The sequence below is a fragment of the Prunus mume genome, linkage group LG2 (genome assembly GCF_029339155.1).
Source record: "Prunus mume cultivar Tortuosa linkage group LG2, ASM2933915v1, whole genome shotgun sequence".
In the NCBI taxonomy this organism is placed as follows: Eukaryota; Viridiplantae; Streptophyta; class Magnoliopsida; order Rosales; family Rosaceae; genus Prunus; species Prunus mume.
In genome coordinates, this window is record NC_142699.1 from 23264994 (window position 1) to 23290195 (window position 25202).

Genomic DNA, 25202 nt, shown 5'->3' on the forward strand with positions numbered 1-25202 from the left:
AAAATAAGCCCAATCAAAATAGCTTATTGACTCAACTAAAAAGCCCAAACGTTTTAAATAGCCTACTTGCTTGATAAACCATCTTGGCCTATACAACTACAATAATAAGCTACAAAGGCACCAGGACCTAGCTAGAGGAACAAAAGCCACGAAGGGGAGGTCTGGAGGTTCCAGCACATGGAAGGAGCAGGTTCCAAGCAAGAAACATTCAAAGTACCAAAGAATATTAGCTTGCGAGCTGCCAGAAGCACCCTTTGAACCAGCATGTATATTCAATTCATTCCTCATCAGACCTAGCCTTGGAAGAGGAAAGAAAAGAAGGAAGAAAGATGGCTGAAAATAGGAGTCTGAAACAGCCGCGTGAAAGGGGGCCTTGAGCTCCAAAAAAATCCTTAATTTTGTGCAAATGGGCAGAGAAGATTTCACCAAAAAAGGATGATTGAAGGGATGAAGGGAGAAAGGAAGGGAAAGACTTGACAAAATGGGATGGAAGCCATTAGGGTTCTTGGGAAGTGATGGTTTCCAACTGCTATAAATTGAGGCATCTTCAACCCAACGAAATCAACCCACATCTATAGAGCAAGCTTCATCTCTCACCATGAAATCTCTGCAATTTTGTGTCATATTCCTCCATCTCCTCCCACTTTCCATTCTGCCATGCCATTCTATAGTCTGACATAGCTTTTGTCAGGCTGCTGGAAACTTACCCAAACTACCAAATACTTCACCATTAGCCACAACTCAGACCCAGAGAGCAAGCTTTCTCTCTAACTAACAAAAACCCAGCAATCTCGTGCACTTTGTTCATCTTCTTCTCCATTTTGCTCTTCAGCATTCTTTGGAAGAACTCTGCTCTTCATTTTCCCTTTCCTAGCCAAATCTCTTACAAAACTTCTCCTTCCTTACCCTAACACTTCCTTTTCCCTCAAAGCAAGCCTAAATTTTCTCTTAGTGCTAAACTCATGTTGATTTTGCTCCCATGCCACATGCCACTCACGCTGAGCTTGAGAGTTTATTTGTAAGCATGAAGAAATTACCTGTAAGCTGCCATTATTTTGGTTGGTGAAGGTAACCAAAATACTTCCTAAGGCTCTACTGCCCTTTCGAGGTATTTTGGGACTTAATTTTCGAACTCAGGCAAAGGGGACAATTTCATCATCTGCCCTTTTACGATGCCCAGCCCATTTGCAGCTGCTGGAGGAAAAAGTCCCCTACAATAACGTGATTGTAGGTATGGCTTTCAGCTAAAAGGGTTGGTTATGTAAGTACTTGGATGTACACTGATATATTAATTAAACAGTTAAGTGCATAATTTCATGGCGTGATATTCAATTATATAGCAGGTTGAAATCAAAGTAAAGAACAATTCTAGAATTTCATTGTTGGTTTCACTTTGAATATTTATGTATTATCTTAATTATGATTCATGGTAAAAAAAATTAGCAAATTATTATTTTCTTTTAAAATAATTTAAATGTTTTTTTTTTAGAGGGTTATTGATTTCAATGGTCCCCCAACTATTGCTCCAGTATCATTTTGGTCCACCAACTAAATTTTTCATATCAATGGTACTTCAAATCTTCATTTGGTATTAAATTAGTCCTTAATTTTGCCGTTAAATTCAAGGGCGATGATTCGGGCAGTACCCTCAAAACCAAACGAATTCCTAATTAGTCTTCGTTTTCTTCTCTTTTTAGGGCAATGCCCTCAAAAAGAAAACCAAAAAATCTTAGACTGATGAACTATACATGCTAACTAGATTTCAACTGTCCTACTTGAGAGAAGACATGTTTAATGTCCAGATGGTTCAAAAATATTCCCCAAAAAAACAATAAAGCTTAGAATCTCTTGGAAACCTTTAAACATATTGAACTTGTGAGGGTTTAGAGAGCGGTTTCTGGTTGTGTTCTTCATTCCTTTCACCATCTGATTCAACAGACAGAGAGAGGGGGAAGAGATAGAGAGGAGGGAGGAGACAAAGAGAAAAGATGCTGGGGTGGGCTGCGATAGGTTGGGGTTGGTGGCTGTCGAATCATCAAATAGAAAGAAAGAGGGAGAGGTTGGAATGCCCTGAAAAGAAGGTTTTGCCCTTCAATTTCACAGAATAGTTGACAGACTTTGACTGCAGGACGATTTTGATACCAAATTAAGAGTTGAAGGACCATTGAAATGAAAATTTTAGTTAGTGCATCACAATGATACTGGAGCAATAGTTGGGGGACCATTGAAATCAATAACCCTAAAAAAATTATAATAAATAACATAAGAGAGAAAAAAAGTAGTCAAAAAGGAAAGGAAACCTTCAGAACACTCAATCTCCACCCAACCCCACGACGTCTAATTTGCATCCGTTTATGTTTCAGTCATTGTAGAAAGATATGAATTCTACAAAAGCATTTGGAGGGAGATGCTAAATTGCTATGCCTTCCTTACAGAGCAAGGGACATGTGGTTTAATTGATTAGGTATAGAATACAAAAGCTATTGGGGGGAGATGCCAAATTGCTCTGCCTTCCTTGCAAAGCAAGGGACATGTGGTTGAATTGATTAGCTTCGCAATGTGTGCATATTAGCCCCCCAAAGCTGCCACCAAATTAATTTCTGTGATCCAAGGTTTTGCACCATCCTGACTTGACCAATAAGGTTCAGTTAGAAAAGCTTTTGACCTTCGGATCCTTACTTTTAAATTGGTACTCTTTCTTTTTCAAGTTTGTTTGTTTGTTTGCACAAAACCAGTTCTAGTCAATTTCAAAAATAACACAGGCATTTAGATTTAGGTGCCTCGGTTTTAGATGATTGAGAGTTAATAACAACTAAATTATGAAATGCTGACATGAACAGAAGTCAAAGTGCCTTAATTAAAATTTAAAACTTAAAATTATTTAATAATAATAAATAAATAAATAAGAAAGGAAAAATTCAAATTTTTTGAAAAATAGCACTTGGGATGAATTAGACAATGAGTAGAGTGTTGTCGGAGGAGAAAAAGAGATGCTAGGGAGAAGGAAATTGAGAGAGAATAGGATGTGGCTCGATTAGAATGTATTAATATCATTGACCTGTAATGCCCCATTTTATAAGAAGAGGTATTTGGCTTCTTCTTTTTTTTTTCTTTTTTTCCGGGAGAGGTTTTGTGCTCTAAACAGCAGCACTATTATACATATATATGGGCATATGGGCCGGGCTTAAATGGGTGGGTTGGGCTGGGCCTTCTTGGGCTCAAATGAGCCGGCCGTACGGGCCTAGCTGAGGTTTACACACCCAAGCCGAAGCCTAGCCCACTAAACAATAAGTCGGGCCAGCACAAGTGCCATAACGAGTTGGGCCGGGCTTTTTCTCGATGGGCCGGGCAGGCCCCCATCGGCCCATGAGCCCATGGGCCAAATGATAACTCCTAATTTTATACGTTAGTTTCCACTTTCCTATATTTTATACGTTATTTTTCAAATAATAGGACATTTTTAATAGGGTTTGAATTACATAAAATAAAATAAATAAATAGAAGGAAATAAAGAGGATAACACATGTGGGTTTGAATTTATTTCTAGTCTTTCTTTTATTGGAAGAAATGATGATTTTGGCCAAAAGTCACATGTGGGTTAAATTCATTAGGTATAGAATACAATTGCTTCCATTTTCTTTGTTGTATTGGAAGAATTATGATTTTGGCCAAGTGTCACATGTGGGTTAAATTGATTAGGTATAGAATACAAAAGTAATTGGAGGGAGATGCCAAATTGCCCTGCCTTCCTTGCAGAGCAAGGGACATGTGGTTGAATTGATTAGCTTCGCAATGTGTGCATATTAGCCCTCTAAAGCTGCCACCAAATTAATTTCCATGATCCAAGGTTTTGCACCATCCTGGCTTGACCAATAAGGTTCAGTTAGAAAAGTTTTTGACCTTCGGATCATTACTTTTAAATTTCTACTCCTTTTTTTTTCAAGTTTGTTTGTTTGTTTGCACAAAACCAGTTCTAGTCAATTTCAAAAATAACACGGGCATTTAGATTTAGGTGCCTCAGTTTTAGATGATTAAGACTTAATAACAATTAAATTATGAAATGCTTACGTGAACAAAAGTCAAAGTGCCTTAATTAAAATTAAAAAATTAAAAATGTTTAATAATAATAGAAAAGAAGGGAAAAATTCTAATTTTTTGAAAAATAGCACTTGGGATGAATTAGACAGTGAGAAGAGTGTTGTTGGAGGAGAGAAAAATAGGCAAGGGAGAAGAGAGTTGAGAGAGAATAGGATGCAGCTAGGTTAGAATGTATTAATGTCATTGACCTGTAATGCCTCATTTTATAAAAGAAGTCTTGGGGCTTTTTTTTTTTTCCCCAGAGAGGTATTGGACTCTAAACAGCAACACTATTATACATATATATAACGGCCCATGGGCTGGGCATTGATGGGCGGGTCGGGCTTCCCCTTCTTCGATTCAAATGGACCAAGCTAGGCTTTAGACACCCAAGCCCAAGCCTAGCCCACTGAACAATGGGCGAGGCCAGCCCATGGCCTATAATGAATCGGGCTGACCTTTTTCTCAATGGGCCATGCAGGCCCCCATCAGCCCATGAGCCCATAAGCCAAATGATGACCCCTAATTTATATTTTAGTTTCCAATTTCATATATTTTATACTTTATTTTTCAAATAATATGACATTTTTAATAATGGGGTTTGAATTCCATTTAAAAAAAAAAACAAGGAAATAAAGAGGATAACACATGTGGATTTGAATTTATTTTTAGTCTTTCTTGTATTGGAAGAAATGATGATTTTGGCCAAAAGTCACATATGGCTTAAATTGATTAGCTATAGAATACAATTGCTTCCATTTTCTTTGTTGTATTGGAAGAATTTCTGATTTTGGCCAAGTGTCACATGTGGGTTAAATTGATTAGGTATAGAATACAAAAGCAATTGGAGGGAGATGCCAAATTGCTCTGCCTCCTTGCAGAGCAAGAGACATGTGGTTGAATTGATTAGCTTCGCAATGTGTGCACATTAGCCCTCCAAAGCTGCCACCAAATTAATTTCCGTGATCCAAGGTTTTGCACCATCCTGGCTTGACCAATAAGGTTTAGTTAGAAAAGCTTTTGACCTTCGGATCATTACTTTTAAATTTATACTCTTTTTTTTTTTCAAGTTTGTTTGTTTGTTTGCACAAAATCAGTTCTAGTCAATTTCAAAAATAATGCAGGCATTTAGATTTAAGTGCCTTAGTTTTAGATGATTGAGACTTAATAACAACTAAATTATGAAATACTGACATGCACAAAAGTCAAAGTGCCTTAATTAAAATTTAAAAATTAAAATTGTTTAATAATAATAGAAAAGAAGGGAAAAATTCTAAGTTTTTGAAAAATAGCACTTAGGATAAATTAGAGAGTGAGAAGAGTGTTGTTGGAGGAGAGAAAGAGATGCGAGGGAGAAGGAAATTGAGAGAGAAGCGGCTAGGTTAGAATGTATTAATGCCATTGACCTGTAATGCCTCATTTTATAAAAGAAGTCTTGGGCTTCTTTTTTTTTTCCTAGAGAGGTATTGGACTCTAAACAACAACACTATTATACATATATATACGGGCCCATGGGCTTGGCCTTCTTCGGTTCAAATGGACCGAGCTGGGTTTTAGACACCCAAGCCCAAGCCTAGCCCACTGAACAATGGGCGAGGCCAGCCCATGGCCTATAACGAGTCGGGCCGACCTTTTTCTCAATGGGCCGTGCAGGCCCCCATCAGCCCATGAGCCCATAAGCCAAATGATAACCCCTAATTTTATATTTTCGTTTCCAATTTCATATATTTTATACTTTATTTTTCAAATAATATGACATTTTTAATGGGGTTTGAATTCCATAAAAAAAAACAAGGAAATAAAGAGGATAACACATGTGGATTTGAATTTATTTCTAGTCTTTCTTGTATTGGAAGAAATGATGATTTTGGCCAAAAGTCACATTTTGCTTAAATTGATTAGCTATAGAATACAATTGCTTCCCTTTTCTTTGTTGTATTGGAAGAATTTCTGATTTTGGCCAAGTGTCACATGTGGGTTAAATTGATTAGGTATAGAATACAGAAGCAATTGGAGGGAGATGCCAAATTGCTCTGCCTCCTTGCAGAGCAAGAGACATGTGGTTGAATTGATTAGCTTCGCAATGTGTGCACATTAGCCCTCCAAAGCTGCCACCAAATTAATTTTTGTGATCCAAGGTTTTGCACCATCCTGGCTTGACCAATAAGGTTTAGTTAGAAAAGCTTTTGACCTTCAGATCATTACTTTTAAATTTATACTCTTTTTTTTTTTTCAAGTTTGTTTGTTTGTTTGCACAAAATCAATTCTAGTCAATTTCAAAAATAATGCAGGCATTTAGATTTAAGTGCCTTAGTTTTAGATGATTGAGACTTAATAACAACTAAATTATTAAATACTGACATGAACAAAAGTCAAAGTGCCTTAATTAAAATTTAAAAATTAAAAATGTTTAATAATAATAGAAAAGAATGGAAAAATTCTAATTTTTTGAAAAATAGCACTTAGGATGAATTAGAGAGTGAGAAGAGTGTTGTTGGAGGAGAGAAAGAGATGCGAGGGAGAAGAAATTGAGAGAGAAGCGGCTAGGTTAGAATGTATTAATGTCATTGACCTGTAATGCCTCATTTTATAAAAAGAAGTTTTGGGCTTTTTTTTTTTTTTTTTTTGCCAAAGAGGTATTGGACTCTAAACAACAACACTATTATACATATATACGGGCCTATGGGCTGGGCATTGATGGGCCGGTCGGGCTTGACTTTCTTGGGCTCAAATAGGCTGAGTTGGGCTTTAGACACTTGAGCCCAAACCTAGTCCACTGAATAATGGGCGAGGCCAGCCCATGGCCTATAACGAGTCGGGCCGAGCTTTTTCTCGATGGGTCGTGCAAGCCCTTATCAGCCCAGAGCCCATAGGCCAAATGATGACCCATAATTTTATATGTTAGTTTCCACTTTCATATGTTTTATATGTTATTTTTCAAATAATATGACATTTTTAATAAGGTTTGAATTCCATAAAAAAAACAAGGAAATAAAGAGGATAACACATGGGGGTTTGAATTTTTTTCTAGTCTTTCTTGTATTGGAAGAATTGATGATTTTGGCCAAAAGTCACATTTGGTAAAATTGCTTCCCTTTTCTTTGTTGTATTGGAAGAATTTATGATTTTGGCCAAGTATCACATGTGGGTTAAATTGATTAGGTATAGAATTCAAAAGCAATTGGAGGGAGATGCCAAATTGTTCTACCTTCCTTGCAGAGCAAGGGACATGTGGTTGAATTGATTAGCTTCGCAATGTGTGTATATTTGCCCTCTAAAGCTGCCACCAAATTAATTTCCATGATCCAAGGTTTTGCACCGTCCTGGCTGGACCAATAAGGTTCAGTTAAAAAAGCTTTTGACCTCTCGATCATTACTTTTAAATTACTACTTTTTTTTTTCAAGTTTGTTTCTTTATTTGCACAAAACCAGTTCTAGTCAATTTCAAAAATAATTGGGGCATTTAGATTTAGGTGCCTCAGTTTTAGATGATTGAGACTTAAGAACAACTAAATTATGAAATGTTGACATGAACAAAAATCAAAGTGCCTTTATTAAAATTAAAAATTAAAAATGTTTAATAATCATAGAAAAGAAGGGAAGAATTCTAATTTTTTGAAATAGCACTTGGGATGAAATGGTCCCTGTGCTTTATCTCATCGGCCAATTTAGTCCCCGAGTTATCAATTTGGCTAATTTAGTCCCTGTGTGTGTATATTTTAGCAAATGTGGTCCTTTTCGTCAAAATTCTATTGAAACTAAAGAAAAATAAATTAAATTGAATATAAATATTCAAATTCAAATAATAATAAAAACTTAATTATTAAAAACCATGCTCTTCCATTCTGTAGCAAAGAAAGTTATTGAGTCAATCGTATTTTCTTGCTATAATTATCTTCCTTCTCCACCACGAGCACACAATGTGTACTTTTTGGGGTTGAAGTGGGTGTAGTGAGAGTGGCTATGAGTTTAGGAGATGATTGAGGTTTGAGCATGAAATTAAGGGTGGCAAATATTTTTATATTAATTCCATTTTTAGATTGAATTTGAATATTTAATAATTAATTACAATTTTTTAAAATATATATTTTTTTTCAATTTTAACAAAATTTTGACGGAAATGATCACATTTGCTAATATATACAAACACAGGGACTAAATTGGCCAAATTGATAACGCGGAGATTAAATTGGCCGATGAGATAAAATATAGGGACCATTTTGACATTTAAGCCAAAAAGTTTTAGTTATGTGGGCCCACTGGCGGACCTACACATGAGCAAGGAGGTTCAGCTGCACCTCCTCGTCGAAAAACCCTTTGGGGCGGTCGGAATTTCTCCCTCTGCTGGTGTCCACCATGTGTTCAATTAAATGTCTGAAAAAGACTTTGTAATATTCAATTTCATTTCTACTTCACATAAACTTGTTGTCTCCCAAAATTCCCTTAATGGTGTATCTCTATTAAATGAATATCCATGAACTTTAATCCCCTTTATTTGGCATCTATCCTTTCTTAGTTTCTCAACTTATAATTTAATTTTGTTTTATGCAGATTTCACATTTATTTATTCAAAGTTTCTCTCTTCTCTATTGACTAATGTAGATGGGTTAATGGACTCCTTGTACTTGGATTTCCCTCACATACTTTTAGCCTTTAAAATGTTGCCCATTTCCTAAAAATTTTCTAAGTCAGCCAATGTGTGGGCCTATGTTAGTATGACACGGAATAAGTGCCATATATGTGAAACCATAGTATCACAACTAATTAATAAACCTTGGAAAACGATGGTGTGGATCCCCTGGAAAAATTGCTTTGTTTATGGAATTTGGATGATTAGTTTGTTGCTTACTAATGGCATAACGTATCTCACATGCAAGTTTAATTTGCTGGTTTGTCTCATCACCGGACAACACATCCCTTCTCAGCCTTGCTACGTGGCAGCAAATGGGGGCCGCTGACCCGACTCATACCGTAATTATGCAAATTTAAGGAAGTTACCGTTGCATTGGCCCGCCTGACGGTGCCCAAAAATTTAAAAAACTAGCCGTTGCAATTGCACTACTTTCGTTGATTTTCTCAATCCCCAAGTCTCTTTCTTCAGCCTCCACATCCCAAGAAACGTACAAACCGCTTTTTGATTGGAAAGTTCACAATTTTTCTTTCCTGCCTATTGGAATTGGATAGAATCCTTACTGGGTTTAGTGTGATGGCTTCAAGAACTGCGACCAAAGACATTATCACTCTGCGTGGTTCCGCGGCTATCGTCAGCGAGTTCTTCGGTAATTTTATTGTCTGTTGGATTTGATTGTCATTTGTCTTTGTTGGGCTTTGTTCGGTTTCTAAGAAATCTTTCGCTGATGTCTGTATTTCGTATTTCTATGCAATTCCTCTTTCAGGATATTCAGCGAACAGGTAATGATCACACGGGATCTTGATCTTTGTTCTTGTTCTTTATGTTATCTTTTGGGGGTTTTCCCCTTTTGGCGATTTACTTCTTGGATCTTGAAATTAATTGTGGTTGGATACATGGGTTTTTCTCTTTTAGCATTCTGTACAATAGAGGAGTGTATCCTGAAGAAAGCTTTGTAAAGGTGAAGAAATATGGGCTGCCCATGTTGCTTACTCAAGATGAAGGCCTCAAATCCTTCATCGCCAACCTAACTGCTCAGCTTTCTGGTAAGTAATACCTATTTAGGGTTTTATCGTTTGGGGTCTGTTTTGTGTCTAATTCTTAATTTAACAACTCAACTTTGAAAGTATGAAACGATTTATTCATCTGCACCAAATACAATTACATGGGTTGATTGAAATATGTTGTTCTTGGGTGACTGATATTTTATATTCTTCAATCTTGTAAAGAATGGCTGGAATCTGGCAAGTTACAGAGAGTTGTTCTGGTCATACTGAGCAAGGCGACTAATGAGGTTCTAGAGAGGTGGAACTTCAGCATTGAGACTGACAATGAGGTCGTTGAGAAGGGGTAATTCAATTCAACTTTGGATTTTTTTAACTGTGTCCCTCATGTTGCATACAGTTATCAAATTTTCAATTCTTTTCTAAATCTCTTCTCACTGTTTTGTTTGGTTTGATTGAAGGGAGTCGAGGCAAAAGAGTGACAAGGAAATCATGAGGGAGATTCAAGCAATCATGAGGCAGATTGCTTCAAGCATTACTTACTTGCCGTGCCTTGATGAAGCCTGTAAGAGCACACTCATTCACCCAATTGAAAAAAAAATGGTTATTTCTTTGACCTTGGTGTTTGTCATGTTCATGTGTTCTGTCCTATTGTTTGCTTTAGGTGTGTTTGATGTTTTGGCATACACGGATAAAGATCTTGCAGTCCCATTCACTTGGGTTGAAAGTGACCCCAAACTGATTGCAAATCCACAAATTGTGAAATTGCATTCCTTTGACACCAAGGCAAGTTCCAGAAATTGAATCCCATTTATTTAATCCATTTAGAAATCTCTTTACCATAAAAAGGGGAAATGGGTTTGTTTGGCTGCTGACTATATTTTTGTTTGCTGATCATGCAGATTCACAAGGTTGACACTCTAGTGTCCTACAAGAATGACGAATGGGATGAGCAGTAGCGGAAGGAGAGGAGAGGCGATATCCATGTTTGCTTGACTTTTGGAACTGTGAATGTTTAATTCACATTTGGTTAGAAAAACTAGTTGGAAAGAGAATGATGACTTGCCTTTTCCGTCTTGGTGTTTGCTACCATTGGATGTTGTATAATTTGTATGTGGTGGGAGGAACTTGTGTTTGAGTTGTGTTCATTTCATATAAGACAACTATCTGGCAGTTTTCATATATAAGGGATCTTGTAGTTTCCGTATTCTTCAAAATGCACCACATAGATCACTTAATTCGCACGAATAACAATGCTTAAAAACAGAGATATCTGCAACTGTTTGATTATTTATAAGGAAATTAATGGACTTAAAACATTTTAAATGGTTTGATGTTGAGATTTAACCCCTCAAATAAGGGCTTCACTCCAAACTCCTCATTGTAGAAGCTCTTGATACTTCAAGATCATTTATGCATTCATTCACCATAATGTTCGGCCAAATAAAATGAGGAGGCCTCACGCATGTGCCAATTGGTTTTATTTTTTATTTTTTATTTTATTCTTAGAATTAAGTAAAGATAATATAGGTAGTTATGTTCCATAAAAGTAGAATTTATTATCTTATTTTGTTTTTATTTTTATTTTTTTTAAATATGCAAAAACGTGAATTTACTATTTTATCCTCATTTAATTAATAATTTCAATTCTTTAACCAATGGCATTTTCTGGTATTTTAAATGTTTCACCATTCTCTGTTTTTTGCTTTATATATAGATAATGTTCGGCCAAATAAAATGGGCTGCCTCAGTTTGGGCTAGGAGAGTAGAACCAAGTTTGGGCTAGCATGAAACCCTAAAGTTGACAAAAGAAAAAATATTTTGGCATGAAAAATCTGACTCCCTTTCCCTCTTGGAGTAAGTGGAATGGAATCACTCCCATTCCCTTTAGCAAACATGCCCTAAGACTCAACCATGGTCCCTCACCAGCAGAAGAAAAATAATACAGCGCCAAAATTAGTGGTAGAGAAACGGAAAATTCCATCATTTTGGTCAAATCAGTGCACACAAAAGATACATTGAAATTAATAGAAAATAAAATGTTTAATCTGTCCAAAAATGAAGCATGGCAGAAACAAGAGAATCACGTATTTACACCCAAACGTAATTACTAGAAAAGGATATTTTTAATCTGTCCAAAAATGAATTGTAGAAGGCTTGAAACTTCTTTATATTTTGAAAAGTACATATTTACAAACATCAAAGTCCAGGCCAGTATGTGCAATATTAAAATCTGTGCCCGAGTGCTTTGTCCTTGTCCTTGTTCTACCATAACATAAAGTGCAGCATTAAACATGACTTAACAATATGGATCATCCGCACTTACATTAAGAAGGAAACATGATAAAGATCTGGTTCCCTCAACTCACACCACGGTATATTGCACCAGGTCGAAGATCATCCATATTTTCAATATTTCTGTACCCATCAAACTCCCTCAGACATGACCACCCCCGGCGGGTCAGAAAATCACGATAATCATCTTCAGTGTAGAAAATCTTCTCCTCTGTATGTACTGGTATATGGTCTGACTCATCATAGAGGCACACTTTGATGGCCACCCCTGAAATTAGGACTCTAGCATCAAGTTTTCATTATAAAAGGGGGAGCAGAACATCATTAATTTTTATGAAAATTCTATTAAATACTGTGAATAACATTTGCTACTTTTGTACCACTTTTTCATTTAGCTGATGTCAAAGGAACGTTTTAAATCATTATGGCCATTACGAAACCTATACCTTCATCAAGATGAAGGGTGTAATTCCCCAGAGGCATGTCCCTGTCAAGACTGCGGACTATCTGGTCTTCATCCTCCAACCAGAAGGCACGTTTTGTTCTCAACCTAAAAGCAGACTTAATTGCCTCCTTAATGGCATCGGCAGTTCCATCAATACCAATCCTTCTAGTATAATCACCCCAAGTGACTAATATGACTCTACCACATGATTGACCCTCCCCACCTGCCCAAAAGGCGAAAATAATTTAAAATAAGTGAACCATCTTACCACTGACTCATATCTGAGTAAGAAAAATGAAGATTTGAGTGCTACTCATCCGTACAAAAAATTTGGAGCATAAACACTCAAGACACATGTTGAGAAAATTTCACAACTACAATTCAATTTAGTTTTCTTACCATTTCCAGGGTTTCTCTCCAATTCCAAGGTGGAACTCCACTCGCTGTAACTGCATCAGCTGCAGTTATGGCAAGAGGATGACCATCATGATCCAAACGTCGTTCCAGATTGAGCGTCGGCCTCCCACTAGCTGTACACCAAGGAACTTAAGAGAGGACAGACACCTCTTTGAAAGAAATTGACTTTTAAAAAAATATGATGAAGCAGAATATAGAAGTAACATGCAGAAGAGTTCATATTATCCTATTTTGCCTTACTCCTTGCACTTCAAGAACTTAGCATTTCCGGCCAAAAGGAAAGTAAAAAACAGAATTGGTAATTGAATCATGAATTCTATCTATTATGCTAATATCCAACATTAGCCTTGAGATCAGCTATTTGAGATGCTTGTACCTGAATAAATTGTTCATTCCTCAAAAGATGACAAGTAATAAGTAATCATATTCTAACAGATTCTAACAGTGGTCATGAGTTATCAGGCAAACTAATAATTAGGTGATCAAATGGCATAAACATTTACCAGAATACAAAAATTCAGATTACATTAACAATACCTTCAACAGGTGCAAAAGAAATGCTTGCATCTTCAATACCTGCATGAGCAGAAAATCAGTCAAATGGTTGTTCTAATGTTATCAACACAACATAGATAAAGGATGGGTGGGGCAGAAGGACGTCACTTATGAAACTAGGAGACAAGAAAGCAGCATTTTCAAAATAAAAAGACTGGAGAACAATAATGCACTGCCCAAGTGAAGGAAAAGAAAAGAATGACTTGGAACATAAAAGGACATTCAAGTGAATCATGTACGAGAATCCCCATGCAGCATTTGATGCATAGGGAACGGGGACGGAACACTTCCTTCTAACAAGTGGCTGAGAGTTAGCAAGCAACCTTGGCCTCTTGGCAGGAGGTTCGCTGCACTGTAATAATAATTGGGCCATGAGAGACCTTATGGCAGGGGTCACCTGCACTGCAGCCCACCCCAAATTAGACACAAAATGGAAGAAACCTCTACGAAATTAAGGGAAGAAGGGCAGGGGGGAGGAAAACCCTCTAAGAACCAGTCCACCCAGGCCCCCCCATCCCTAACCTTCCCCCACCACAAGGTCAGGGCCTACCCCGAATTGCACTGCTGGTTGTTCCTGATAGGAACATTAAAATAGCATAACTTAACTGCTAAGTATCCCCATGGTCAGTTGCAAAAGATAAACATGACAGGTTTTCTCCTAACTCCAAGACATGTGTAGTTATTTGATAAAATATGCACAATGCACTGCAGAAAACGTAACAGGAAACGGTTTTTATACAGTCTATAATGTGTCAGGAAAGACTGCCAGAGTACCATGAGAGGGGGAAAAATAACTAAGTCACAAAATAGTGTAACTACACATGAAAACTTCCTCTGTATAAGATTTGTTTTGTACGAAGCCATATCATCGATATTTTACAAAATACTATGCAACTCTCATGCATATTCAACACTCTATAAAACCTAGCATATGACATCTCCATAATCAACAATTATAAGCAAAAGGACAAATTCAATGCTTTACCACATTAAGCTAGTACCTTATCCATCTTTTATTATATCATGCAATTGCAAATGGAGTACATTTCCAAAACAAGACCACTTGACAATCCAAAAATTCTTTCTTGCTTCTTCTCTCATCTTTCCGTTCATTTAAGTTAAGCACTAGATTTAGGGAGACAATTACTATTAAGTGCATTTCCAGTCTCAACATAAGTCTGCAACTGAGAAGAAATTGACTATTCACTAGGTTCCACTAATCCGTTAATCACCATCCACAGGTTTATAAGATCATGACCCTAAGCCTACCCCAACTAGTATTCTAGATATCTAAGCAAGCAATAGGTCTGCAACATCCTCAAAAGTAACTTACCGTACGGTCCTGTTTTCCAGATAACATCAGATTACTTATTGAGATTTTTGTATCTTTTATTTATCTTTAACCACACTCCAAGATGTTCCTGTAGATTTATCATATCTGTGTCTAAACTAAATGTCATTACTGCAGGAAGCACTCAAATCAGCAGTTTGAAGAGGATGACTTTATTAAGGTAAAAAGGACTAGAAGTTTCCTCAGTCCTCAATGATCAATTGTTACAAACCTTTTATACTCCAAATCCCAAATAATACCCATTTCCAGATACAGAAACATTTATAAATTCAAAATACTAAATGAAACCCTCTAAATTTAGCTTCTAATACATTATTATGGTACCAATCTCTTTTTCAGGGAAACAGGTAAGACTACAAAAATGGAAAACTAATGAAGACCAACATATACATAAAAGGTAGGCAATCATATTTTAGTCAGAAACCAAAAATCCAGAAAAAGCAAATACCTTTGTCCGAGAATTGCATAAAAGAATCAACCTTTGGAGGTGTGGGACTTTTGTACTGCGCGTTCTTGTTTCGCTCCTTCAAAATCTCCTCAATCTCCTTGTAATATGACATCTTAGCTGACCCACTTCCTCTGTCATGGTGCTTAGCCTTTTTGAACTCTTTAAGCAAGTTTCTCCACTTGTCGGTGCACATAGTAGGAGACCGATCGAACCCTTTCTCTCTCATCTTAGCCGAAATCTGCTCCCACAAGTGCTTGTTAGACTTGGAAGTGTTAAACAAACCGTCCATTTCACGGCGCAGAGCTATCAAACTCCGAGTCTCGTCTTGGACCCAAGTCTCGGCTCGCTTCTTCGGGGCCTTAACTTCATGGTCCTCGCCGCTGCTGTCCCCCAAAAGCATCTGCTGCTGCTGCTGCTGTGGTTGATGGTTGGGGTGATGAGTTTGAGATTGAGAGAGGTCGTCATTGGAAACCACCTCAATCATCATGTCTCGGCTGCCTTCCTCTTTGTAAAAATCGATTGCTCGAGGCTTTTCCGACAAGTACATGGTGGTTGGTGACTGGGTGTTGAAATTGAGAAACTGGGTTTACTCAAAATTGGGTCTTTAAATCCGTTGGGCGCGCGCTAGAGAGAGAGAGACTGAGACTGAGTTTGATTAGAAGGGGATGAGGTTCAAGAAGAAAGTGAGGGTCTCCATGAGCAGCAGCAGCAAGCCCATTATTAGAAGGTCTCTTGTGCTTTCTTCAGCGAGAAAGAGATGGAGATTTGGGCCTTGCTTAGGATTATTGCCTCCCTTTTTGCAGACGGAAGTTTGGGTTTTTAGCTGAGACAGAGAGCTAGAGAGAGAGAGCGTGAAGTAAAAGCTTTGCTTGTTATTAGCGAAGAAAGGAGAATGAACTCAGCTGGAACTCTCTCTCTCTCTCTTCTCTCTCTTCCACTGTGGTTAATGGGCTTTTATAGTTAGTTACTTATACTCAAAGTTCCACACGCTAAACGCTGCGTTTGGCAGCCGTTTTATACTTTTATAGTATCCTGTCAGACGACGACGTTTTGAAGTAGCTATAAAATACGTTTCATCTTGTAAAATGAAATGTTATCATTTGCTACCCCGCCTTCTCTCTCTCTCTCTCTCTCTCTCTCTGGGAGTAGGCAAAACCCTAGTAATGGTTGCCAGAAATTTGTGATAGATGAAGCTCCTTCAAATTTCTTCCTCTCATTCCATTGCTTCTCTTAAATGTCTCCATGGAAGGGTGCCCTCTCATAATATCAAACCAGCTTCTGCTTCCTTTGCAACTCACAAAGTCGGAGTCTTTAATTCAAGCCCTCTCTCAGGTATAAAATCAAACACCTTTGGTCTCAATTTTCCCCCCCATTTTTGAACCAAGGCATGCCAATGATGTGGGTTTTGTCACTCAAATTGAATTGGGTAAACTTAATATTGAGGCCTAAAGTTGTACGTTTGGGTTTTCTTTGTTTCCTCATTGAGCTGAGCCATCTGCAATTTTTTGTGTTCGAGCGTTTTGCCACCCGCATAGGGTTGGCATAATGCAGTGAGTAGGAAAAGCATTGAATTTTAAGTTCCTTCTTTGATAGAAGGATCAATACTTGTCCTGAAGGAGGAAGAATAGAATATGCTTCCCTTTGAGTTTTTGATTAAGGACAAGATCACTGCCTGTTTGTGTAATGTTATGTGTCCAACGGCTATTTTGCATTGTTTGTTAATTTTGTAAACAAATATCTCAATATTTTGCATATAAAAATTTAAGGAAGTTTCTTCAACTTGACTTTCAAGCAGTGTGTGGCTTTTGCAGGACCTCTCGTCCAAACAAAGTGGCCATGGGCGCCATTGTCATATCAGCAACGAGCAATATCTGCTGCACCAGATTCTGCAGCTTTCACCAGAAAGCTGTAGAATTTCTATCTTCAAGGAAAATAGGTGCAAATGTGATTGTGAGACCTTTTTCCACATGCACCTCACCGGTGATCTCTCCAATTTTCCCTCTTGTCATGCGTCCCCCATCGTCCTTAGTGATGGCCACCCAGATTTCACCATCTGATGCTCCCCAACGATCAGAGGAGTGGTTTGCTCTACGAAGGGACAAGCTCACGACAAGCACCTTCAGCACTGCCTTGGGATTTTGGAAAGGGAGCCGTCGGCCGGAGCTTTGGCATGAGAAGGTATTTGAATCAGAGAAACAAATTGTGGAAGCTTCTAAAAGAGCCATGGAATGGGGCGTACTCAATGAAGAAGTGGCCATCGGCAAGTACAAAAGCATCACAGGTCGTGAAGTGAATTCATACGGATTTGCAACCCACACAGAGGAGCGACTTGGTTGGGTTGGTGCCTCCCCTGATGGTCTTCTTGATGGTCTTATCGATTGCTTTCAAGGCGGTGGGATACTGGAAGTGAAGTGTCCATATAACAAGGGCAAACCTGAGAAGGGTCTGCCCTGGTCAACTATGCCGTTCTATTACATGCCTCAGGTGCAGGGTCAAATGGAGATAATGGACAGAGAGTGGGTTGATCTGTATTGCTGGACACCAAACGGAAGCACTATATTCCGTGTGTGCAGGGACCGTAGTTACTGGAACTTGATGCATGGAATTTTAAGGGAATTTTGGTGGGAAAATGTGATTCCTGCAAGGGAAGCTCTGTTGTTGGGGAAGGAAGAAGAGGCCAAGCAATATATCCCAACTTCTACACACAAGCAAACAGGGCTTGCAATTGTTAAGAGCTTGAAGTTAGCCAGTGAGGCCAAGTTGTTGTGTAGAGAAATTGCAGGTCACGTTGAATTTTTCTAGTGATGATGAGCCTCAAAGTTAAAGGATGAGTAAAGCTTACCCTTATCTTGTTGCCCCTTCCCTTGAGGCTTAGATTGTAGTCCATTGGTTCCCAATGTATTTGTCAATTGAATTAGATCGCATGGTGTATTTATACAGTTCGAATATTTGGATGCATAATATATACTTTTGATCTGAATGGCTATAACTTACAGGGCTTGGCATGGCATGCATATACATTTTAGCCTTGACTTGACTGCTCGTTGCCTCCTGTGAGACTTGGTCAACAAGAGGTTACTTACCAAAATAACCAACTTTAAACCAAATTTATCCCATCCAAAAAGGAAAAAAGACCGAATCTCTTACTCTAGTCAAATAAAGGACATAACCAAATTAAGAATCGAAGTTGGTTCGAGAAACATCGAGCTACATAATAAGTAAAAGACCGTTAGAGAAATTTCTAAACTTGTTCATCAGAAATAACTAACTTCGGCCAAACCTGTCCTTTCACTGAAATTTTAAGGAAAAGCAGATTTGGACCTTAAAATAAGCAAATAACCCTTTTGCCAAAGCTTTGCATCTAAAAGAAGTTCCAAACCAAGAAACGCAGAAGAGAAGAAAAGAAAAGAAAGAGGACATGGATTCTGGTATGTCCTGGGCTGATCAATGGGATAACAACCCCGACCCACCACCACCGGGATCATCAGAGAATGACAAGAAGAAGGGCAAGGATGGATCAAAGAGCAGTTTCGGGAAGGCAATTTTAAGCTTCAAGTGGGTGGAAAAGCTCCGGAAGAAATCTGCGAAAGAATCAGATTCATAGAACACTACATGTGTCGAACAATGTAGCCTCTTCCATCTCCTTGCAGCAAAAATATGCCACTAATAACCAGTTTAATCCCAATTGTCTTCATTTACTGTTGCACTTTTATAGCTGCATTTGTCACCTCAACATTGATTTAATAAATTTTAAATTTACAGTTTGCTCATTTATTCCTTCACATGGTACATAATTATCAAGAAGCCAGATGAGAGAGGGCAAGATTTGGTTAACGATTCGTCAAAAGAAATGTACTCATAATGAAGATTTGCAGGAACCAAAATGCCACTGGCAAGAGAATCTGATAGCAGAGTTAGCACACGAAAGAAATGCGAGCATATAATCATTGTCTTTGATGTGCTGGGACTTGGACCATGCATGCCATGAATGTCTCTCATTCTCAGCACAGCAGATTTCTGAAGTGCTAAAGAGAGGGGCATTGAAAACGTGACTTATGATTTATGATGATGACTTGATAACTTTAAAACCACTTTTTTTCCGAAGTTTGCATTCTCGTTTCTAAAAAGAGGCTTTGAAGGAGGAAGATGGAGTTTTTGTTTTTGTTTTTTTTTTTTTCTAAGAACCTTTCAATAAAAATGACTGCCCATCAGGTCAGGACTCAGGACAGACAAACATGCACCATCCACTTCAAAGTTGAACAGTCACAAAACATACTTATCTGCCATGCTTTGCAGAATAAAGTCGAGGAATGAAGTCAAAATCATTCCTTAAATAACTCTATTGAGACCTATCTGTCAATCCCACAATACAAATACTAGATCAACAAGGCAAGGAACTTGTGGTCTGATTGAATGATAAAGTCTTAAATAGGTGACTGCACGTGTGCTCAAAAAGTTTATGCAATGGCTTTGTCCACTTGAAATTAAAAGCATAAATTGATTATCAAGTACATTTTACAACATTCAGATGCATCCAAAGAAGCATACATAACTTCTGCTCAATGCACACAGTTTTAACTGCCAGAAACCATAACTGAAACCAACAAAACCCTCCTCGAACGAAATAACATGGTACAATTCCCATTTGAAAATAATACAATTCCCATTTGAAATGAACTAAGTGTTTCCATTGAAGGAAACATTCACAGCTACATCCATGGCGCTAAGGAAGAACGAAGCCACGAAATGACATTAAAAATATCAGTGTATATAAGCCAGGTGGAAGAGGTGCGGTCCTCTGCATGGGGCTTTAACCCAAATAGTAAGTCACAGAAGACACTGCCACTAGAACAGCAATCTTCATAAACCGCTGCACAGCTGGAACACTGATCGATAGACATAATTCATCGCATGACTGGAATAATCAACACAACCCCGCTTCAAGGCAGTATATGAGTGCTTCCACGGGCCAGCAAAGAGTTTATGGAGCACGATGGCAAATGCATAGTACAACAAATAAGTCACCTTCCCACTTTGCTCTTTACAATTAGTTACTCCTATTGTTGAATGTGCTGGTAGGCTACCTCACATCTGAGTCAAATGCAAACAAACTTCACAGCCTAATATTCACAGGCGAATCACCCAACAAACTCATAAAACTTTTATTTGTGCCAGAGCCAACAAAAAGAATCACCATTAACAAAACTTCATGCCCCGGATGATGGATGCAGAACTTTGCTGATAATGATCCTTCATCCCTCAAATTTCCATCTCCTTTGTTTTTATTTTTTACAATATTTTTTTTTTCTATTCATCATGAAGCAATAGCAGTGGGCTCAGAGCTTCAGATGAGATTCAAACAACCAAAGTTGAAGTCAACCAATAGGGCTAGACCCAACAAAGTCACTTGACCAAGTGATACGAGGTACAGGAACCATAATCTTAAAGTTTGTCATGATTTTTCTTGGTCAGATGCCCTAGTTACCACTTGCAATTTTCTCATCCATAACATGAAACCAGCAAATCTACAAAACCAACAGTATCTAGCCATGTTGACCAAAGCCATAATTCTGTTCATGGAGAATGATAGACTTGGATGGACCATACTTTCTATCCTGCCTCTCTTGAGACTTGTGCCTCTTCCCACAATCTGAGCAAAGCTTTTCCAGACAAAATGTTTCCTCATACTCATCATCAGTAATGCACCGACCACACTGAACACACCTCCCTATGCAAAGTGTGCAAGCCCTGCATACCTGAGTTGGATGTCTTTTCCCAGGACAAACCTCAGCAGGGCAATCATAAACCAGCCTCAGGTTCTGACATCTAGGGCACATTTCAATATCAATGTCGCTATCATCATCATTGGGCAGATAAAAGTTCCCTCTGTGATAAAAATGTGGCTTTCGGGGATTCTGCTTCATTTGGCTATCAGTGCCCAACAAAAATTTCAGCTCTTCAAAATGCTGCTGTGTCACACCATAGAGTCCACCAATTCGTAAATGCTTCAGATCTTGTGCACCCTTAGACTTGAAAGCCTTTAAGTTATTCACAATGCCCTCAATGCTGAGTTTGGTACACCCAGGCACACTCAACTGCATAAATGAAGGAAATGTTTAGGAAGGTCATTGAATGAACAAAACCATTATGTGGAACTAGAAGAAAGTACTCCATTCTCATAAAGAATGATAGAGTGAATTGAGCAGCAAAAATGAGGTTCTGGATTTAGGCATAAGAAAACCTGAGCTACCAAAAAAATTCAGTGCCAGAATGGCTAATGGGGTTTCAAACCATAAGGAGCAAGATACAGAAAAAGAATGGGAGAGAAAATAGAAAATAAAAACACAACCCAAAACTGTCGTCAGAGCATTAGGATAGTATGCTACTTCTTGGTTTGTTCCATTTAATAACTGCTAAGCCAAACGCAAATTAGCACCAAGATCTTAGTTTGGTGTATCTTCCATGCATGTCTTGTAACAACTCCATTTAATCTAGTCATGAACAGATGACTCAAAACATTAAAAAATGAGATTTAAACTTCAAATCCAGAATAGGGATGGGGAAAAAGTAAACCTCAGCTAGGGATTTATTCAATTTAGTTTATTTCAAGCTTACTATCATATTGGGGTTAAGATATGACACTGTCAACAAGAAATGAGTGGATCTCTATTCCTGACTGTACATTCATGTAGATGTAGAATGCAGGCACATTTGCTTGAAAATATAACTAACCATTGGTTAAAAAGTGTATCACATCCATTGGTAAAAGACAAACTTGCAGGCAAAAGATACCACGACCTATCATCTGGACAACTTGCGAGAGCAATTACTCTAAATTAAGTATTACGCATAGCAAAAACTACAATTCCAACTTCATCAACACAAAGAACAGAGGATAACCAACTCTAGGCGGTCTAAGCTGCATTTTATAGATAAAATAAAATATAAAATATCTCAGCAACAAACTGTATACAGAAAGTCACTTTGAGCACAAAGACCATGAAGTCTAAGGTAGAACATTAATAACAAAAAATGATTTCTTTAAGAGAAATGTGGTCTGGAAAAATATACTTCCTATAAAGAGACAATAATTAATCAAAACACTGACAACAGTTAAGGTAAAACGGACCAAACATTTAGGAGTCAGTCCATAAGCCAACAATGATAAAAGTCATACTAACCTTGGTTAGCCTAGGATTACTTTCAAGCACACGCTTCAGACCATCATCAGTGATCTTAGAGCACTCCACCAGGCTCAAGCACTGCAGACTTCGTTGAGCCCTGTTGGTTAACTGCAAAAGAATATCATCGGTAATCTTCTCATTCAATGGTTGATCTATGTGAATACTTCTCCACAAAAGGGGGTCACCGTGAACAGTAGAACGGAGAGACCTGCAAACTTTTCCGACAACAAAGAGATCCCGTACACCCAGATAACCAAGGGCAAACATCAAAGCACAAGGAGGAGTTCCTCCATCTCCATCTTCATCAGTTAAAATATCATTTCCATCCTGAAACTCTACATTTTTCTGATTGGAAAACCCACAACTTTCGTTGCCAAAATGCAAAATGTCAGCCACAGCACAAGCTGATCCAAAACCACCATGGCAGGAGGCATCGCCAACTCCCTTCTCTTTTGAACACCCAGCAAATCCATTTGCTACATTAGACTTGTGTTCAACCCCAATATTCCCAGGGAAAGCGTGGAACCTCATAGCATTATTCCAAAAAAAATTCAATCCTGCAAAAAGTTCATAATTACCATTACTTGTCCCCACATGGTGCCTTCCGTAACCACCATAGTCCACTTCCAAATCCTCAAGCCAGCCTGATATCGCCGTAAACGTGGTACTCATATCCATGCCGAAAGGGTCCGAAGGCAAAAGATCAAGAATGTCATTTGAAACTGGGTCCTGTAAGCCGCCCTTATCACATCTATCAAAGAAATCTTCCACTTGCCTGTTCGAATGCCATGGCCTACCGAAACCATCTCCATTCCTTTCTGGCATACCCTCCACGAGGCACCCATTGGCAATCCTCATTGGTGAAACCAAATTGTCCTCAGACAGATGTCCGGGAAAGATTGGTCGATAGGAAAAATTCAAGGCCATTGAATATACACCACAACCCAATTTCTCTACTATACACAAACCCTAGATATCCTAAACACTTTTTCTCAATCTCTCTCTCTTTTTTTTTTTTTTGGTTGGTTTTCTCTGGAAAGAAACAAGGGGAAGATCTAACAAGCAAACCCTCAATTTCTGATGGCAAACTAAAACGACGCCCAAAAATTTCACGGAGTTTCTTGAGAAGAACCTAAAAGCAGCTAGAAGGAAACGAAAATGAAAACAAAGGTACCGAAATTTATCTACAGGATAAGAATCAAAGAATTTACTCTTTTTTTAATTTTTTTTACTCAACTAACCTAGGGTTTATACGAAACAAGGAAAACAAATATTGAATATAGAACAGATCAAAGTAGCAATATTTTAACAGAATGAAAGCAGAAATTGATAATACGAGGGATAATCAAATGAATCAAAAACGAATCGAAACAATTACCACAACCCTAATTTGCACATACGAACGCAATCGACAAAGCCAAGCCTCTTGGTACGGAACCCTCACAGAAGAAGAAGAAAAAGATAAAAACTTTTTGTTCGATTCGACGGGAACTCTAGTGTTTAAGAGATTTTGGTCTTTTCCTGAGGTGGGAATCGATCCGAATAGAGGACGAGCGCTTGTCGATCGAGTTCAGGGAGAGAAACACAGAGGGAAAGGGAGAGAGATAGAGGGAGGACGAGAGGGAGACGAGGACGAGAAACGCCGAGAAAATTGAATAAAACTAAAGAAATAGTAAAAGCCCGAGAAAAATATTGAAAAAAGAGAGATAAAGTGAAGGGTAACGGTGAATTGTCCAATTTAGGACAGAGGGACGTGGGGAGAAGGACACGTGTCGGTTATGGCGGGAGAATAAATTCTTGTTGTTTCGCTCTGATTCTGAAGAGCACAAGCCACAAGAGCCTTCCTCGCCCATTTTAAAGCCTCTCCCCCCTACCCTTTAAATTAACTTTTAACTAAATTAATCACTCATTTTTTATTTTTTTTTAATACAAGCGATATTGTGATATTCTAACACAGGACTGTGGTTAGGGGCGGAACTAAATTGATACATATGGGAGGGCCAATTAGCATAATTTTTCAACCATTTGTGAATTATTACATATTATATATTTTCTTTCAGACAAACGACATTGGCGGGATAGAAAATCAAACCTAAAAAACTTTGCCTCTATGAGTCAAAAAGTAATGTTGTTAGTCACATGAGCTAAAAACTATTGTTTCTTAATCTATTCGTTTGTTTTGTAGGATTTAGATTTGAACTTGGACTTGTATTTGTGGCCGTCTAATCTCGATCGTGTGGAGGGTAAATGGGTCATTGTGGGTTTACGGTTTGGTGGGTGAGTGTGAGTTGGAGAGGGAAGGTGGAGGAGGTTGTGTATGTTTGGGAATGCGTTGGTAGAGTTGTGTTTGGATCTTTGTGTCCAAGCGGTCAGGGTTTGGTGACGTGTGACCCGGACCCACTTTTACGCGTGGTAGATTTGATTGGGCCTCGTTGGCTTTAGGATATAATCCGAATCCGACTTCTTTCACAAGTTTTTTTCTTCTTCCTTTTTTCCCCTTGGTCATATAACCCCTTTCGCAAGTCCTTTTCTCTTCTGGGTCATAAATAACCCCTTCCACAAGGTTTTTTGCTTCTTTTTTTTTCATAACCCCTTTCAGAAGTTTTTTTCTTCTTTTGAGCAAACCCCTTCTAGAAGTTAGGAGGTTTTTTTATTTTATTTTTAAAAACCATTTTCTCTGTTAATTAATTTGTTTGTTTCTTTATTTATTCCTGCGGTATTTTTTTAATGAATTCGGATCCGTTGCTCTCATAGGTGGCGTTTGAAAATAAAGTACACGCTAAACAACTTAGTTGT

The 25202-nt window shown here is 38.1% G+C and overlaps 5 protein-coding genes across 6 annotated transcripts; 3 read left to right on the forward strand and 2 right to left on the reverse strand.

Annotated features, from left to right (window-relative positions):
- Positions 1-9155: 9155 nt before the first annotated feature.
- On the forward strand, positions 9156-10928 carry LOC103321953 (mitotic spindle checkpoint protein MAD2). The gene is made up of 7 exons (XM_008223802.2): positions 9156-9356; positions 9474-9489; positions 9623-9753; positions 9937-10057; positions 10173-10276; positions 10376-10497; positions 10614-10928. The coding sequence occupies exons 1-7, from the start codon at positions 9284-9286 to the stop codon at positions 10668-10670; spliced, it is 624 nt and encodes a 207-aa protein (XP_008222024.1). The 5' UTR covers positions 9156-9283; the 3' UTR covers positions 10671-10928.
- A 929-nt stretch (positions 10929-11857) lies between these two features.
- Positions 11858-16145, reverse strand: LOC103321954 (trihelix transcription factor GT-1-like). The gene is given in 6 exon segments (XM_008223805.3): positions 11858-12274; positions 12453-12674; positions 12851-12862; positions 12865-12981; positions 13406-13444; positions 15223-16145. Coding segments are annotated over 6 exon segments (1140 nt in total). The 5' UTR covers positions 15770-16145; the 3' UTR covers positions 11858-12071.
- A 164-nt stretch (positions 16146-16309) lies between these two features.
- Positions 16310-18202, forward strand: LOC103321956 (Restriction endonuclease, type II-like superfamily protein). Of its 2 annotated transcripts, none has more exons than XM_008223806.3 (2): positions 16310-16554; positions 17018-18202. In XM_008223806.3, exons 1-2 carry the CDS (start codon positions 16410-16412, stop codon positions 18022-18024), a joined length of 1152 nt encoding a protein of 383 aa, XP_008222028.2. In that variant the 5' UTR covers positions 16310-16409; the 3' UTR covers positions 18025-18202. The 2 variants fall into 2 exon arrangements, with proteins under 2 accessions (XP_008222028.2, XP_008222029.2); XM_008223807.3 differs by having other exon boundaries at positions 16315-16554; positions 17034-18202.
- A 320-nt stretch (positions 18203-18522) lies between these two features.
- On the forward strand, positions 18523-18983 carry LOC103321957 (uncharacterized). The gene has a single exon (XM_008223808.3). It carries the CDS (start codon positions 18641-18643, stop codon positions 18824-18826), a length of 186 nt encoding a protein of 61 aa, XP_008222030.1. The 5' UTR covers positions 18523-18640; the 3' UTR covers positions 18827-18983.
- Positions 18984-19691: 708 nt separating this feature from the next.
- Positions 19692-24088, reverse strand: LOC103321958 (Ribonuclease inhibitor). The gene is made up of 2 exons (XM_008223809.3): positions 22404-24088; positions 19692-21317 (listed from the first exon to the last, which is right to left on the reverse strand). The coding sequence occupies exons 1-2, from the start codon at positions 23331-23333 to the stop codon at positions 20766-20768; spliced, it is 1482 nt and encodes a 493-aa protein (XP_008222031.2). The 5' UTR covers positions 23334-24088; the 3' UTR covers positions 19692-20765.
- Between the last annotated feature and the right edge of the window lie 1114 nt (positions 24089-25202).

What these genes read in the sequence shown, in the direction of transcription:
- LOC103321953 (XM_008223802.2), top strand. Translation starts at nt 9,284, where the DNA reads ATGGCTTCAAGAACTGCGACCAAAGACATTATCACTCTGCGTGGTTCC. An exon ending in CCTAACTGCTCAGCTTTCTG is followed by an intron (nt 9,754 to 9,936) that starts GTAAGTAATACC and finishes AATCTTGTAAAG; the next exon opens with AATGGCTGGAATCTGGCAAG. An exon ending in GCCGTGCCTTGATGAAGCCT is followed by an intron (nt 10,277 to 10,375) that starts GTAAGAGCACAC and finishes TGTTTGCTTTAG; the next exon opens with GTGTGTTTGATGTTTTGGCA.
- LOC103321956 (XM_008223806.3), top strand. Translation starts at nt 16,410, where the DNA reads ATGAAGCTCCTTCAAATTTCTTCCTCTCATTCCATTGCTTCTCTTAAA. An exon ending in TAATTCAAGCCCTCTCTCAG is followed by an intron (nt 16,555 to 17,017) that starts GTATAAAATCAA and finishes ACTTTCAAGCAG; the next exon opens with TGTGTGGCTTTTGCAGGACC.
- LOC103321957 (XM_008223808.3), top strand. Translation starts at nt 18,641, where the DNA reads ATGGATTCTGGTATGTCCTGGGCTGATCAATGGGATAACAACCCCGAC.
- LOC103321958 (XM_008223809.3), bottom strand. Translation starts at nt 23,333, where the DNA reads ATGGCCTTGAATTTTTCCTATCGACCAATCTTTCCCGGACATCTGTCT. An exon ending in GTAATCCTAGGCTAACCAAG is followed by an intron (nt 21,318 to 22,403) that starts GTTAGTATGACT and finishes TCATTTATGCAG; the next exon opens with TTGAGTGTGCCTGGGTGTAC.